The sequence below is a fragment of the Chelonoidis abingdonii genome, chromosome 8 (assembly GCF_003597395.2).
Source record: "Chelonoidis abingdonii isolate Lonesome George chromosome 8, CheloAbing_2.0, whole genome shotgun sequence".
Taxonomy (NCBI): Eukaryota; Metazoa; Chordata; order Testudines; family Testudinidae; genus Chelonoidis; species Chelonoidis abingdonii.
Window position 1 is genome coordinate 83,956,986 of NC_133776.1, and position 18,163 is coordinate 83,975,148.

The following is an 18,163-nucleotide window of genomic DNA, read 5'->3' on the forward strand; positions in this document are numbered from 1 at the left end:
TTCACAAGGTAATTTACCCACGTGAAAAGCTTATGTTTTGTAGCTACTTGTAATTACTCTATGTGCAAGTAGCTATGTCACAGAGGCGAAGAATCTTAATGTACCCGGTGCATAAAAGGGACAGAAAAGCCATTATGGCAACACATTGAACTAGAGAATTTGTCAATGTTCCAGATCCAGTTAAAGCCCAAATTGGCAATGTTATATGGGGGTAACTCAGTCTCAATGCCAGCCCTTTGTACTTTATTACTGCTTTGACTTTTAATGCATTTTCTCCTCTCCAAGTGTGTATATATCTCTGTGTTGCTGCCCCTAGTATTAGTGAGAGCTACATGGATTCCTCAAGATGAGAGTAAGCAGTACTGGACTCCTGAGTCTACTAATGTCAAAAGTATAAAAGCTGTTAATTTCTCTGATGTCAGGCTAAGTCTTCAAGAAAACCAAGTCAACAAAGAAGAAAGTTACTCGCTCTAAATTAACCCTCAAGTCTATACTGACTCCTTACTATATAAAGCCTCCAGACAAATGCACTAGCAACTGAGCAACATGAGGATATCAGAAGCTCTGCTATCCCAATCAGGCCCTTTCAGTTGAAATCTGTCCATTCGTCAAATTCATCAAAGGGCTTAAATGCAAAAAGGGAATTTTTCTGCCTCACGCTTAACCTTTGTGTGATTGCACCTCTTTGGAGAATAAGCAAATCAAGTGGAAATGCCCTCCCATTGGAGTCGTCAATGATTTAGCTGTATTCAGTTTCTATAATTTCTGTTGAGAGGTTTAAAAATAAATAAATAAATATAATAAAGGAATTGTGGGGAAATTATACAAGAGCTAAATTACGTAGTGATTGGTTTGGGCAGCATTTTCTTTTATGCTCCTAATGTATTGTCATCAGTAAGACCAGAAAAATGTCAGACTGAAACAAACTTGCTTTGGTTTCAGTGGTTTGTAGAACTCAGGCGAGCCTCCCGTCTAAGCAATCTGGTGATTGTGCTGTAGAGATGGTTTTGGTGATGGAGATATATGACTATACCGCTGCAGAGTTATAAATGATCTCCTTGGGAAGCCTTTGAGATGACGGCATTGTTATTGCAACAAATGGTCTCATGATTAACAGTCTCATCAATCTGTGTTGTAAATGTTACTACACGTGGGGGAACAATGCAGTTAAAATGCCGGAGGGTGATCCAACAAGAAAGTGGGGGATATCATTCTCATAGAAGCATATGAATCAAACTACAGTATCCTCATTTGGCTGGGAGTTTCTAACAGGATCGCTTTTGTTTCTGAGTGTGTTGGGTTTACTTTGAGTAATGATTTCTCCTTCCTGAATGCCAGCAGTCTGTATGTTTTTTTAAAAAGAATTTCTGACTTTCAACCCTTATAGACATGCTCTGTAGAATGTAATAGAAAATTATAGCCATTCTAGAGCACCTTTCCACCATCCTATAGAATGTTTGGCCTTGTCTACACAAGAAATATTTTTTTGGTATAACGAAAGGTGTAAATTTAAACCAGTAAGGCTATACTGGTGTACGCCATTGAGTGGCACTCTCATTCTGGTATAAAAATGGACTTTTTTTTTTGTGGTTTAGCTTATGTTAACCTAAAACAAAAAAAAGCCACTCTTATACCAGAGTAAGTGTCCACCTGAAGGTTATACTGCTATAACTATATCTGTATAACTGCTCTGGTACACAGGTAAAAGGCCTAATGAAGAATTATATCCCTTCTATAGAACTGTTCAACTTACCTCAAGACAAGAGATCATTCTCTCAGAAATTCTGTAGGTGTTTGGAATAAATTCTAGAGAGCCTTATTTATTCGATCCCTGTTAAATTTTATAGGACTTTTCCATAAGAGTGAGGGTGAACAACTGCCCCTTCATGCTATACTTTCTCTTGAATAAGGGTGTGATGGCTTTAAGATGGCAGCACTCATCAGGGAATATTTCTTTTTTTCTGTAATTTCCTAGAGTATTTAGTTTAATTCTTTTCTGTAAGTGAATTTAGTGCTGGTGAAAGGTTCTGGATTGAAAGCTCTGGGGACTGAAGCTTTAAGTATTGGGAATGCTTCCCCATCAGTGTGTCCCTACCCTGCTCTGGAGAGACCAACCTGAACACTGCTTTGGAATATGTGTTTTGGTCTCCAAGGTGCAGTCAATCCTTGGCTTTTCTTTTGAGACTGCCAACGAGGAGACCAATTAGTGCCAATCCAATTGTGGCAGCAAATGCTCAACAGTGCTTTGCAGCAGTGGCTGATCTTACCAACTAAAATGTGTGCTTCACACTTGGCTACTCCACTGGGGATTTGGAAATAGCTTTATGTGAAGTTGTTCAGTTGGAAATAAGCATGGAAGGACGGTTGCTGGGAAGGAACAGACATGAGCCCTTAACTGTAAATCACAGAATAAAGGAAAACTCAGTGTGAGGTTCACACATTTCCCATGTCCTTCTCCCAGTCGCTACATCTACAAAGCAGAGTTCGAGCGAGGTCCCTTTGTAGAGATGCAGCCAGCTCTTGGCCAGAAGTTTTAAACTCTAGTCTGTTTGGAAAAGTTTGGAAACCTAGTGCCCCAGAGAATACTGTAGCTGGATACATTCAAAAAACCTAGGTGCCTGATCCTGCCTCCATTTCAATCAACAGATGCTGAGTACATGTACAATAGTTAGATATAGATTCAAATAGCTATAGGTATAGATCCAACCTGTTATGCTTTGGCTGGACAAGATGTATGGAATCTGTATCATCATAGGAAGTCCTAGCGGCTCATCTCTTCCATAAACCTCGCCTTCCTATGACCATATAAGATTGTTCCTTATAGTATGTTCTTTAGTCCAGTTTTAAATTGGTCAAGTGATGGGGCTGGGAGAACATTCCATCATATAATACATCTTGCTCTTAATATGGTGTGACTAATGTTTCTTTTCAATTCTTCTTTGTCTACCTGTATTTCTATGTTTATCTTGGTGGGGGCAGTTATTTTATCCAAGAGCAGTGACACCAAGCCCTGGACAGAGGGAACAGGCAGAGCCACCCACCACATTTGAGTTCCTTTTATTTTTCGTGGAGTATTTTCCTTTGGCTTTGATGACAATCTCTCCCCTGTGGTGGTGGTCTTCAGAGAGCGCAAATAAAAAGAAAGAAAGTGGGTTTGCTTGCCGATTGGGCATAGTAGCGCTAGTGGTTATAATCCTAGCTGGGTGAGTTCAGCCATGGTTTTCTAATTCTGTACCACAACAAGCCTATAACTTATAACAGCCTTGCCATGCCATATCCACAAGCCCTTAGCAGGCACATGCTGATATTGGGAGATCAATCTAACTGTTAGCACCTTAATAGTGTTTTTGCTATCACTTTTAAGACTTTTTTTTTTGGTCTTTTGACAGCCTCCTTAACCTAATGAAATGCCTGTTTTTGAAGATTCTGTTGTGTCTTGAAGATTAGATCAGAATGAATCAGGCAGGAAGAGCAGTGAGAGGCAGTGTAGTCCAGTTGATAGGGCATTCAAGAGATATGGGTTCTGCTCCTGGCTCAGCCACCAATCTGCTGTATTATGACCTTGGCCCTCCACCCTTCTCTTCCTCTGCTTCCCCTTGCACCCGTGATCTGTCCTGTCTATTTAGACTGAAAGTTCCCTGGGGCAGGAACTGTCTCATACTGTGTGTTGGTACAGCACCTAGCACTGTGGGGATGTGATTGTGATTGAAGAGTTCAAGGTTCTACTGCAATACAAATATAACAACTGATGCACAGTGGGCCTAATGCTGCATGGCACTGAGCTCCTGTTAAGTCAGTGGGAGTTGTGGGCAACCACAGTGAAAAACCAGTTTGGACTGGTTAACAGTAACAACAACACTCATTCACCTATGCAGCCTGTCATTTCTATCAGCAGGCGCCCAGAGACCGGAGGGGGTTTAACCACCTAGCAGAGTGCCCCATCTACGTTTGCATTCATTGTGTGTGATCCATGCATCAGAGAACCTCAATCTAAAGCCATTGGGCTCCCATTGACCTCTGTGAGAGTTAGATGGTGGCCTAAAGGAATAGGAGCTGGAGTGCAGGTGGCTCTTTGTACTTACACTTGCTCACCTGCTCATTCACTCCCTAGCTCGCTCACTTGATCTCCCGTTCACAGGTTTACTCTCAATCTACGCAAAGTAGGCTGAATATCAGGAAAAGTAGCCTCAGGATGGGATCAGTGAGACTGGGCATAAGATCCCCCAGTGAAGTGAGGGAAAGCCCCATTACTTGCTTGGGACAGATTGGACAAAATGCTAGAAAATGTCCCATAGGAAACAGTCCCAAACTGATCACTGGAAGATGGTCCAGATGGGATGTGAGAGGGTTTTTCTGTTTCTTAGTCTATGTAAAAGTAACAGTAAGTCCTCAGTACATGAGGCCCCAGTGAAGACCCATAAGGTGAGACGGTTTTGTCTGGAGTTGGGAGTCAGGGTTTGTGATGAAGTGGGACTGTTCTTAATGTTTCCTCTGAATACTGTGTGGGTACCTCAGTTTCTGGCTGACACTCTGTCTTCTGGCAGCTAATGGCATGGGCCCTTCCTCCCTGCAAGGGAATGCTAAAGGTATGGAAAAAAAAGAGATCAGGTGACCTCCTGCCGCGGGAAGGGAACTCAGAAAAGAAGGAGCAGCTGGAGAGGGTTTCAGTTTGGAGCTGGCTGAGGACAGGAAGTGAGGGCAGATGGGGCTGTCTGGCTCACTGGACCCCAGAATGGACCTGGCTGAGGGGTCCTGTTTTCTGTACCTACAAGCTCTGTTTTAAGCCGTGTTCCTGTCATCTAATAAACCTCTGTTTTACTAGCTGGCTAAAAGTCACATCCAATTGCAAAGTGGGGGTGCATGCAGAACTCTCTGGCTTCCCCAGGACCCCACCTCGGTGAACTAACTGTGGGAAGCGCACGGAGGGGCAAAGAATACTAAATGCTCCAAGGTCAGACCCAGAAGGTGAAGACGTGTGAGCTTCTTGCCCTGAACAAGTCTGCTCCAAGGGAGAGGAGGTTCCCCAAAGTCCCAACTGGCTTTGTGGGGAGCAGTTCCAGAGCATTGCCCGGAAACTCCATAACATGCTTCTTGGCTTCTGTTCGCGGCTCAGCCACTGACTTCGTGTGTCCTTGAGGAAATTGTTAACTTCTTTATGCAGAATCAGTTCCCCGTCAGTGAAATGGGTATAACAGTTCTCACTTATCACAGAGGAGTACTGCCATTCTGAATTACTATGTGTTTAGACAGTGCATTGGGATCCTGCAATGAAAGGTACTATACAAGCTGCAGAATGTTGTTATAATAATATTGTGGAGACACCAAGTGTTATTTGTATGTTTTCCAGAAACGGTCAGTTGTGGATTTTAGTAGAGGAGCTTCCTTTCCTTTCCGAAAATGTCACATAGGAACTGGATCAAACCAGTGGTTTATCTAATCCAAAATTCCATTTCTGGCAGTAGCCAATACCAGTTGCTTGACAGGAAGGTGGAATGAGCCCTGAAGTGGACAATCATTCTGTTCTAGTCAGATTCTTATACCATGCCCAATACCATGATATCTGAGTCCCTCTATGGTATCTGAGAACCTATAACCTGGTCACAGGGGAAGTTGTTTCCCAACCCCAGGCAGCTAGTGGTTAATTTATGCCCTGAAGCATAGCAAAAATTAAACAGTAAAAATTAAACCCAAAGCTTCTAATAAGAAATGGATACTAGAAAGAAATTAATTCTGCTCAAGGCCTTTGCCTTCTGCTGTTATTGCACAGAGAGATCACTCTGGGGAAGAAGTCGTTTACACCAAGTGGCTTCTGTGCTTTTGGGCTCTTCAGTTCAACACAAGTAGCTGACAAGTATAACTGGTTTTAATGGGACCTAAGACTTTGGTCTACAAGTGCATGCAGAATTCATTATGCCTCAGAAACAAAAGCAAATTATCATCTGCTGTGTTTTCCTAGCTGGAAAAGTACCTACCTCCATAGTTTGTCTCTGTTGTACACTGATATTGTTTGTGTAGTGATGAGTGAACGTTAAGAAGCTGGAGGAAGAATTGGGCTTGTGCCATAACATATGAGTCCAGATTCCGCTTCCCCAGCACCTGTTCAGGTCCAAGGTTTTATTCAAGGTCCATCTCCCTTTGGAAAAATAGGTTTGAAAAAACATCTCAAAGTTCAGTTGCCATTGCAAATTCATCCAGCCCTTCTTGGGCTGAAAATCTGGTGAGATCAAGCTTTCTCATGAGACTTCTGATACTTCCTACCATTGGCTTGGTTTGATATGCCACATGAGAACAGCCTTGCTCATGTGGTTTCAAGTATGTTGAAGCTAGGATGTGAGATGCATGTTAGATTAGGAAGAGAGAAAGCTTATTTCAGTTTTTGAACTTCAGAATGGTTTTGATGGATTTGGTTTGCATTTTTGGCCAAGGTGCTACCTCTTTGTCTATTTTTATCCAGCTATTTATATCACAGCCATCATTATAATATCTGGGTTGGTGCTTTTATACTGACTAGTAGGCCATCTCTACTGTCATGAGTGATGGCTGAATTGAAGACCTAAGGTGTCCATGTAGAGATGGGGATGAGCCAGAAAGTTAGTATCTGGGTTTGAAATGCCTTATGGGTTAGGCATGTCCAAATCAGGTTTTGATTCAGCTCACTATAGAGATTGGAGCTTTCTGGTGTATTTGGCTCTTGATCTGAATTTCCCTAGATTTTATAGGTTTTGGTTCTAACCTGTCTCTAGTTCATTGTCTGTTGCTGTTGCTGCAGATGTTAAGCCCCATCTCTATAACCCTGCCTTGTACTAGTCAGGCTGCCTTACAAGTACAGCCCAATGCCTTACAAAATGAACCAGAGAGAGAATTAGACTTTTGCTTCTAGGTTATGGCATTTTTTTCAATGGGTGCCACATATGTGATGGCTGGAGCCTGAATCCTGCCAACCTGCCTTACTCCTTTTTGTTTTAGATCGCACCTTATTTGTGTTCTAGAAGGCACAGCTGCCCTCACTGGATTTCGTCAACTGGAATCTCCTTCCTTTGCTTATGTCTCACAATGAGGGCAGGAAGGAAGCCCTGGTAAAGTGACCTGGGACCTTTTTTCCATCTTGTGGCACTGAAGAGTGACAGTGAAGGAATTTAGGCTTTCTTTACTCCTTGTGTATCAAGAAATGCCTTTCAGAGTCATTTGGGCTCTGACATCTAGTGAAAGGGTCCTTCACATGCTCACAGTGATAAAGGAAGGGAAATGTCCGGCAAACAGCCTTCCTTACCTGGCCAACAGAGAGTCTCTGTCACCTACCGTGGCACTGTTCTTAGGATTTGAATTGTGTGGGTTACTCTATCCTGCCAGCACAGTAACAAATCTAAAATAAAATCATTCTGAAGTTTGGTCTAAGGAATATTTTTGTGTGTGGATCCAGTGCCCAGGAATAGCATATATGGAGAGGCAGAGGGAGGTGGGGTGGTGATGAAGGGGATTAAGCCCTTTGTGCAAGAGCCCTGTTCCTGGATCATCTTGAAAACTAGTATTCAATATGGTAATTAGCCACATTAGAAACTGGTAGGTTTTACTTCTCTTAAGGTGTTAATACACAATACAACTATGAATTAAAATACACAACACTGCCTGTGTAGTGTGTCCTGAAGATTAATTAGACATGAAAAATTTAATGGAAACAACAAAGGTACATAAAAATGGGATGTGGCTAAAGCATGGAGTTGGTAGTTCAGAGATCTAGATTCCATTCCGAGCTCTAGCACTAACTTGTTGTGTGACATAGGTCACGTCACTTAAACTTCTTTGTGCCTTGGTTTCCCCATCTACAAAGAAAGCTAATTCTCCTTCTTGATTTATCATAGAGCTTATTGAAGACCTAACTGCTTTGTGTTTGTGAGGGCCTTGGGGATCTTCTGTTGTGTTAGAAAAATGCCAAGGGTTGTTATAAGGAAGTCCTGTAGTAGAACCTATTCCCTCTCCAGAGCTGGGCAAATTGTTTGTTTGAAACACATTGCACAATTTATCCAATACATTATTTGCAAATAGGTTGGTTGAATTATCAGCCCAGCATTCCAGTTTTGCAAATAATGTTTAAAAACATTCATTGAGTAATTGATGAATTTCTTTATATTTTCCTTAAATAAATGATTTTGACCATTATTTGACCAGTTGTACCCATCTCAGAAGCTTCTCCAAAGCATGTCCTGTAATAAGCGTGTTGTGAAGAGGCTAGACCCATGGGTTGGTCATCATAACCTGCATCATTTTTCCAGACTAATTCTTGCCTAACTACCATAATGCTAATTCAGAGCCCAGTGTTCTAATATGCTGAGCACCTCCTGTGCGATATGAAGTGCCTTTAACTCCCATTAAGTTCATTTCCACCTGTACCTTGCAGAAGGAGCTGTGCACCAAATGCCCAAGCTATGACATCTGTATGGAAGTTAAATACACATCAAGGTGCCTTCTACATGGGTAGATTAGGTTCAGTGCTAGTCCCATTAAGGGCTTCTTGTTAAATAGGTCCCCTTATCAAGCTGGACCCTAGTGCATTCTCTGTCTGCAATGTGCAATTGTAAGGAATTTGTTTTTGATGAATTTCCAGGGAGTTCTAGAAAGAGCTGTAAAACAGAAATTTGTAGAAAGAATATTTTTTCATCACTTATCTCTGGACTTGAGGACAAGTAAATTGTCACTTTTGTTAGCAAGTACTTAATGTCTTTAGGGCTACTGGTCCACCAAATCTGGATGTTCTTTGGAAAATGTTGAAACCTGAGAATATCACTGGGAAAACTTGCAAATATAAGCAGCCTACTGTCTTTATGAAAAAGGCAGAGGTACAGTCAAAGGGCCTGGGCATAGGACATGGAGCCAGGGACTCCTGAGTTCAGATTCTCTCTCTGAAACTGACTCCTTCTGTGGCCTTGGGCATGTCATGTGACTCTACTACCTCAGTTTACTCATTTGTAAAATGGGTGTAACTAATCTTACTTTACCTACTGTTGATGGGGAGAATTCTCTGTGCTTGTAGTGTGCCTTGACGATGAAAAGCATTAAGTGTCAAACTTGAGCTAGATTTTGTTTTCTATGCACAGCTGGTTCTGGTAACTGAAGAGTTGAAAGCCCACCAATATTCTTCACAAACTTATGAAGCTTGACTTCTTAGAGGAATGTCAGCTCAAGGAATGGGGTAAAACAAGTCCTGCAAATCTACTCATGAGGATCTGTCTTCTTATACACTCAGAACCTGTGCAGTAATCAGGGGCGGCTCCAGGCACCAGCACACCAAGCACGTGCCTGGGGCAGCAAGCCATGGGGGACCCCCTGCCAGTCGCCGTGAGGGCAGCAGTCAGGCTGCCTTCGGTGGCATGACTGTGGGAGGTCCGCCGGTCCTGCGGCTTCAGCAGCAATTTGGCGGTGGGTATGCCGAAAGCGTGGGACCAGCAGAGCTCCCACAGGCATGCCGCCAAATCCACGTTACCAGCGGACCTCCCGCAGGGGCACCGCAGAAAGCTACCTGACTGCCTTGCTTGGGGCGGTAAAATACATAGAGTCACCCCTGGCAATAATGGTTAAAGATTTACTGCAAGTTCCTTCTGTGCAGGCAAATTTTTGATCAGACATTTCTTTATTGGCTGAATTTCTAGAAGAGGAGTCATAATTCTCTAACAGTTTGCAGGTCCTCTGCTTTCATGTAGCCTCCATGATGGGTTGTTTTGTTTTGTGTGTCTTGCATTGTTAACCTAAATTGAGCAGATGTCTGTGGCTGTTAAGTTCTTGCTATGTGGAAAGTCCCTAATGGCTGCAGAGTTGGGTCTCTTGCTTCCCGAGATGAAATACTGATTTGGAACTGAGCCCATATCAACCACATCTAATACATCTCAAGCTACAGAATTAAAGAGCAGGGTTTGAGGAAGTGATCCGAGAAAAGCTGTGTAACTAGCACATGTAAAGCTGTCCCTTCCTGGCATGGTCACCAGGCTATGTATACCCATCCAGTCTTGTCGCTCAGTGTACAGTTTGTTCACTGAACAAAGCATAAGTGCAATTTATTCTCCTGTTTAAAACTGTGAGCATCCTTGTGAAAAGCAATGGGTGATCTCAATTATGGCTGGATTGTTCTCATTTAGACATGCAAGGAGGAAGGTTGACATGACTCATTCCATGTTAATCAGGGGGTTGTGGAGGATTAGATGCTCTAAAAAACTGTTAATGGAAAACAGAACTTTTCACCTCTAGGTCACTGATATGAATATAGCCTAACTCAAAAGAGATTGAGTGTTCCGTGTTCATTGTAGCCTGGGGGAGATGATTTCGGGGGGCCTCCATCTAGTTTCTGGTGCACAAGTGTATGATCATGAAACCTATCACCACAGTCAGCACTAAATTGGCACTCTCAGCAAACCGACCAAGGGTTGAATGGGCTGTTGAGTCTGTTCTGCCCTCCAGTTCTGGTTTGAGACAAATCAGTAGGGTGGGGCTGGGAAATTTTGCTCTGCCAAATGCCCATGCTGCACTTGTTCTGTAAATCGAAGATTTCCAACATGGTCATCCATTAGTTGGAATTGTCTGCAAAGTCTCAGCCACATCAAGATGGGACTATACCACTTTGCCAAGCAAAATGTAAAAGACTGTCCTGTTGCTAAAATTCCTTGCCAAGATACCATAATTAGGAACACCCAGATATATACTGTGCTAACTAAAGCATACATGAAAGCCTAGTTTCTTGAAAAGCATGTGTGTCCATAGGTGTGGCTTAGAGGTAGGGTAAGGTCTTTGCTTGTTACTTTTGTAGGGCCCCAGCAAACACTGTTCCCTTTAGCACCTCTCAGTGTCAGGACCTTAGCAACTAAGAAATGGGATATTCTATCTATTTAAGTCTTAACAGGGTTTGAATAATGTATTATTAGTGAAAATGGAGTGGCAATGACAATGATAGTAAATGAGGGAGGCGGTTATTCTAGCTGAGTGTTTTGTTTTTACAATGTGTATGTGAATGTGTTTGAGTCCCCGAACAGAGTGTTTGCTGACAGTCTCTTGTTTTGTTTTTAAAGCTGATCAGTGGTGGTTCTATTGTAAGTGCTGAGGCAGTATGGGATCACGTCACCATGGCCAACCGGGAGTTGGCATTTAAAGCAGGAGACGTTATCAAGGTCCTGGATGCATCCAACAAGGACTGGTGGTGGGGTCAGATTGACGATGAAGAAGGATGGTTTCCCGCCAGCTTCGTAAGGGTGAGTGGCTCTCCCTTCCTTATCTCACTGCAGTGGACTGTTGCTGTCACCTATGAAATATGGGGCCAATTTTGCATTTAAAACTCCCACTGGCTTCAGTAGGAGATATGGTTGTGCAGTAGATGTGGGATCAAGCTCCACTATTTGTATCACTGATGTTCCATGTGTATATCCCAACAGTGCGGTCTTTCCCCATAACCTCCCCATAGCAGCCACAAGCAGTCATCTTTGCAAGGGACATGGACCATTTTCCATTATCTTTGGTTTTATACTGAAGCAGATTTTTGCTGTATCCACCCAGATCTAGGGGTGTCCCACCAACCCACCCTAACAAAGCAAAGCTTTCATAGGTAGGAATGACATCAGAACGTTATTATTATTTCTTGAAACCTTCCTAGCTGCTGTCAGCTCTTGCCATTTTAATAGGGATGTCTCAGTTCTTCATCAGAGAATCAAGAGCCAGATGTTAACTGTGTCCTTTTTCTTCTTCTCGTGCTTTCTTTCTTTGCTCTGGTGGTGGAGGGATAGGCAGGATCATAGATTTTATTCCTTTGAAGCCTAGAGGATGTGGTACAAAAATAAAGATTTCTTTTCTCTTGTAAAATCCTTTAAAGATGATGCTTTCCTTTTAATGTTTCAATCAATTTGACAAGCTCGGTGCTGGTGGGAGGGAAGGCTGTTTTATATTCAATATATGATGAGGCCCAGGCAATATCCAGCAGTGATGCTGTTTTGTTTTATTTCTCTGCTTAAGTCACCATTTTCCACCTCCACCCCTTCCCCACTCCTTTTCTGGGGGTTCCTGCATTATCAAGACGACTCCTCACATTTCTCCATGTTTACAACGTTCTTTAGCCTCTGAGATGCCATTATTTGGCAACGACCCTTCTGGCCAAGGAAGCCTGGATAAAACCCATGAACCAGTGCTCCTTAATGGTATATAGAAAACCAGCCCTACTCTCCGCTTACCTCCCACACACACCCTTTCCACTGTGCGACTTCTGCTTGTTGCTTTGATCCTTTCTTAGCTCTGGCCAGACCTGAGACGAAGAGACAAGGGACAGGATATCAGATGTGGGTCACCTGTGTGGTAATGCAAAGCATGATGATTAGACCACCAGGCTAACTAACCCTCCTTCCTTCATTTTGTTTAATGGAATACGGTGGGCTCCACCTTGCCCCCACTGAGGTCAAAAGGAGGTTTGAAAATTTATTTATAGGGGAGCAAGACTTAGCCCTGTCAGATAATGATCCCATTTGTGAAAAATTCCCCATCTGTGTTGATGAGGGAACCTGGGGTTACAAAGGTCAAAGTTTTAAAATCCATTTTTTTTTAATTTTTTTTTTATTTTTGTAATTCCACTCAGTAAAGAGTGAAAATAGCCTGGTCAGTTTCACTTGCCTATTCTCATTCACTAAACCAGTGCTGTTGTCATGTTAGGTTGTAATAGGTTTCATAAACAGCCCCACCACCCACGACCATACTTCTTTTTTAACACAAATAAACAAAACCACTTAATGTAGGCCCTATACTATTTAATCATTTGGGTCAGTAGCCTCTCAACAATTCCCCTAGCCCATAGCTGTTTGAAGGGTATGAAGTTGATTTTAGAAGACAATAAAGACAAAGGAGATCAGTTAAATGAATCCAAAGCCTTGATACACGGAGGCTTCAAAAGATGCATTAACAGTAGTTCAGGGAGCATTCTTGTGCCGAGGGAAGCGTTGGCCTTTATGTGTGAGTTCCTTGCCTGTGTTGTTTAATATCACAGCCTCTTGGCCTGCTCTTGCCTGCACTGAAATCAGGTCACCCATTAATTTCACTGGGAGCAGGATCAAATCCTCCATCTGTGAGATACGTACTCAGCTGGGCTTGAGCTCAGAGTCACTCCCTGGGACTGAATGATGGACACCTGACAAGGCATAAGAGAAGGCAGAATCCATACTGCTGCCACAACTATGCCAATTAATACTTTACAATGTGTACTAGACATTTCAAAAAATTGCAAATGGAGGCCTGCTATGGTGCAGCCCAAGTTCTGCATGGGCAACTGAAAGGGAAATTCAAACACTTACATCTACAAAGCAGTGACCTTTTTTCCACACGGTACCACAAACCTGCAAGATACCACAAACCAAGCCACCCTGTCCTGGTTTATCAACTGCAAGAACAACTGCCATTTGAGCTCTCATGTTCTCCTCTTCTCCATTGTCTGCAGTTGCCACTAACCTTTCTTGTCTCTTCATGTCTGTTCTTCAAATTCCATTTTTCTCTTTTTACTGACCAAGAAAACCCTCAGGTGTGATTCTCACCAGATGGCTGCTATGGCTTTGGTGGTCTTCAGAGGCAGTGACTGTAGCCCCTCATTAGCTTGCAGGCCAATCACTGCACTGTAAAAATTCATGAGGATTTGGGAGTCAGTCTGCATGCTCCTTCAGGGATTCATCGAGAAACTAGTCAGGGGAGATTTTAGCTGTTCTTTCCCTGCCATCTTCTTTCTATACTGTGTACTTTATATTAAACTCATTGCTTTATCACGACAAGAGGACTGTGTGTGTTCCTCTCTTTCTTTTAAGTCCCAGAGCTGGTCTACACTTGAAGCACTGCAGTGGCGTAGCTGCACCTCTGTAACTGTACCACTGTAGCGCGTCTGGTGAAGAAGCTCTATGCCAATAGGAGAGAGCTCCCCCCTTGGCATAATAAAACCACCTCTGCAAGAGGTGGTACCTATGTCGCCAGTAGAAGCTCCGTGTAACTTACGTTGCTTGGGAGGGGCAGCTTATTCACACCCAAGTGACATAAGTTTTACCTACATAAGTGGTAGTGTGTACGAGCCCTTACTTTATGTATATGACTGCACCAAACTCCATGGGCTGGCTAGAGTTGTTCTGTTTTGATTTACATGACAAATATTTGCACTGTCCTTTATGTCCACATTTTTATTAAATAATGATAGATGGAAACAAAGCAATATAGAGTCCTGCAGAGGATCAAAAGCAGCAAGACAAATACAATCCCAGATCATATTACTGCAGACAAGGTGCATCAGAGAACTCAAGACACAGACTGGGAACTGTCCCATGGAAATGTTGTTTTAGAATGAAGGAATTTCACAGATAGATACGGTGAGGCAATTGGTGGTAGAAGAACCTTGTGTTTGGGAATTGCTTTATAAATAAGCACCCTGAGCTTTAGATCTTTATCAAAACCATCTGACTCTCTGCTAGTTTCAAAACTAAGCTGGAAAATTCTTATTTCTGGGGAGAATTCAGATACTTCCTGCCTCCAGTCAAACCATGTAAACAGATTTTTGCATGGCATTTGGCACCCACAAAGTCTGACTGTAGGAAAAATTCACATTTGCAAGTGCAAAGGGAATAATTCTGACCTACAGATTAATTTGCACCTTCTGCCCTATGTTTATGTACATAACTGTGAAAGATTTATGCACACAAATACCTGGGACTTGTAAACTGCATCTGCAGGATTAGCATGTATACCTGTTTGTATGTACAAAACCTGCCTTTATCTTAGGTTCTCTGATTGTGACTTGTGGTTAACCTGAAAGGAGGGAGGGGGATCGGAAGGAAGGACAGGGAGAGGCTGTGAAGTTTGAGAGAGCACAATGATAGATGTAGGGAACAGGGAGTTGCCGGGGTCTGAGAGGAAGCAAAGGAGAGGAGGGCATGTGGCATGGTGAACCATAGTGGATGATTTGCTCTAGGAAACCATCCTGTTCTGCCACTCGCTCATGGAGAAATGAGGCTATTGAAAGCTCTTTAATCTTAGAGAAGCAGATGAGGGCTCCACAGGTCTTCGGACTGAAGACTAGATAGAGAGCTTGGTTTGGGTCCAATTGAAATATCTACCTAGTAGTTAACTGCATGCTGTCAAATGAACATTCCAGGAAACAGTACAGAACTGATCTGTCAGGGTGCAAATGTCATCCCTGTGTTTAGCTACACACTGTCAAGTGAACATCACATGAGCTGACCGGGATCTGACAGAGTGGGAGTGAAGTTTGGAAAAGTGGCCAGAATTTTACTAAAGGAGTCCATGGGTTTATAGCTGTGACATTATCTGACATTGGTGGCTCTTCCCTCTTTTCTATAGAGGTGTTGCTTCTGCTATAACATTGCTAGAATTGTATATGTGCTATTTGGCTTTTTGCTGCATTCACTTCATGCTCTGTGAATGGTTCCCCACGTGATGGTCCAGAATCACATTTGTGAACTCAAAAGGTTTCTAATATAGAATAATGTCGACTCTACAAAGACCCAGGAACTGCAGAGCTGATGATCACCACACAGTTGGGTTCCTCCGAACAGAGGTGGGTCCAAACCAAACCCGCAAACTCCACATTCAGATGTGACTCTCTGTAATGTGCCACACCGAGCCCAGACAGGACTCAAGCACTCCCAAAACAGATAAACTAAACATGGCCAGGTTTGGGCTTAGACATTTCCCATGGAAGCAAATTTCAAAGAGGAGAAAACCCTAATGCGTATCACCATGAACCTCAGCCTAGAAACAAACAGCTCATGCACTGCAGTTGAATGCACTTGGCCTTAATTCTGTAGGTTGCCAGGATGAGTCACTGGGATGTATTTCCCAGCACCTGAACAGCAGTGATTCTTGCTCATGTTCATGAGGTTAAACTAATTAGCAAAGAAGAGTCAAGAAGGATTTGCCACCTCTCCCTACGTGTCAGGGACCTGGAGGTGGAAGGTAGGGCTTCCCTCGAAGCACTGAAGTAGGGATGTGTGCAGATTTTATCTGGTCATTTCACTGTGGTTTTGGTGTGTGGGGGAAGGTGCATTGATAACCTTTGTTCCTTCGTGTCATTCTCAACGTTGCCCTGACTGTTGCAGTTCTAGGCTGACGTACTTGCTGACACGCTAACTTTGACTCACATTACTTCCTTTCTGATGGCGAGGAAGTGCTAGATAAAGCTTCGCAAGCTTTTAAAGTACTGTTTTTAGAGCAGTACTAAACCAACGTCTTGTCTAAGTGCTTAACAGCTCATATGCTCTATTTGGTAGGGGTGTTTAATGTTCATTACGGGGTGTTGTGATTCTCCTCTCTATTGCACACACATCATTCCAAGGGACATGTCTAGCTGGCTTTCTCATCCTGCATTATTTTTAGGGATGAACCCTGTTGTGTGTGGGCATCTTGACGGGACAGCCAACCAAGCTCCAGGCTTTTATTATTTAATTAGCATTAATTTAGCACCGGCCACTGTGATACCTGGGTGAGGTTTCAGAGGCCAGAGAAAGGGGAATGGCATCAAAGCAGTACTCACCTGCTGAAAGTGTAACATCAGGGTTTCTCAAACACAGGTCGCCACTTGTGTAGGGAAAGGCCCTGGCAGGTTGGGCCGCTGTGTTTACCTACCCTGTCCGCAGGTCCAGCCGATCGCAGCTCCCACTGGGTGTGGATCACTGCTCCGGGCCAATGGGAGTTGCTGAAAGCAGCAGCCAGTAAGTCCCTCGGCCCGCGCCACTTCCAGCAACTCCCATTGGCCCAGAGAAGCGATCCTCGGCCAGTGGGAGCTGCTTTCTTGCACCCTGCCCTTTACTATCAAGTGTCCCCGTTTTTCCTCCTGAAAAGGGAAACGAGGAAAAGATGCTTCTCTTTCTTCCCCCTCCCACCACAGCAAAGCACTGTGCTGTGACACCCCGGCCCAGTGTCTCCAGTTCTCATTTGGAAATACGATGCGCCTGCTGGGAGTGGGGTGAGGGTGCAGATACCAACCTGCAGCCCTACCAGCTGCCTTGCCACACAGTATTCTCACTTCCCCTTTCATACCCAGGGGAAAGGGAAACTACAGGAGCAAAAGGACTGTTACTTCAGCCCTGCTTGTACCATCAATGGCTTCTTCCCAAACAGCATCTTGCTGGCCCAGTGATTTATACTGGATAGGATGAGGAAAGTACATTGTTTCTGTAGGGTGTCCTCTACCTTGAGTAAGGTATAGCTAGGTACCCTCTTCTACAGAGTGCAGAGTCTGTGGAGAGACTGTCTTAGTTATTGGTCTCACCAGCGCCTTGACTGGGGGGTTCTTGGCACTGCTGGAGTACACGTAGCAATATATCATGTGTGGCTGCAAACACACAGACAAAATGGTCATGACATTGGCTAACCACAAGCTTTTAGCATGAGGGATAGAGTTCATACCTGCAGCTCAATATACACTTGGTGAGTTAAGAGGATTGTAAGCTGTAGCTCTTAGTCTTGGGGCTGCATACAGCAGTTTATTTATGTAGAGTCACAAGAGTATCAGACAATGGGTTGTGATTGCCGTGTTGCCATTGAGCACTGAGCTGAGACACTAGCTGGTTAAACACAGTTTTTAGTAAAGGCTGGGCCACTCACATTGGTAGTTATTGTCGGATCACTGGTGAGTGGTGGTTCAGTGAAATGGAAACAACTCTTTGAAAGGACCTGCTTGCATCATTAATCCATCATATTACTTAATTGTGAGTTACACTCCAAGATGACATATTATCTGTTATTTCTGCCATTTGCAAATCTCTAAAGGAAGGTAATTAATAATCCAGATGGCTGATCATACACTTGTTTTATCATGCACGCTAACTGTTCTGAGATGATCATCCTTTAGTGCGCATTCAGGTAAAGTGCCTTTTCTATAGAGCATATGCTTTAGGTGAAATATATAATAATTACATGTCAGCAAATGTTGGAACTATGCCATTTGGTTATTTTATGCACAATTTGGGAATAGTTTCAAATTAATAAGTCACATTTAAATAGGTTTTATATGACTCGCATGTAATATTAACCAGCACAACGAAACAATCATCTTTCCGTGACTCAAACTTATGATCTTAAGCTCAAATTTGTATTTAGCATAAGTTTTTGTGAATTTCTTGCTTTTTTAAATTTGTGAAGGACAGAGCCTCTGCAA

The 18,163-nt window shown here is 43.2% G+C and overlaps 1 protein-coding gene across 8 annotated transcripts in view; it reads left to right on the forward strand.

The window, feature by feature from the left end:
- Window positions 1–18,163, forward strand: part of ARHGEF9 (Cdc42 guanine nucleotide exchange factor 9) — a 319,664-nt gene that overhangs the window by 219,487 nt on the left and 82,014 nt on the right. For all 8 annotated transcript variants that reach the window (XM_075068778.1, XM_032771801.2, XM_075068779.1 and 5 more), the window contains one exon: window positions 11,052–11,231. In XM_075068778.1, coding sequence (XP_074924879.1) covers window positions 11,052–11,231 — 180 coding nt within the window. The remainder of the gene's footprint in view (window positions 1–11,051; window positions 11,232–18,163) is intronic.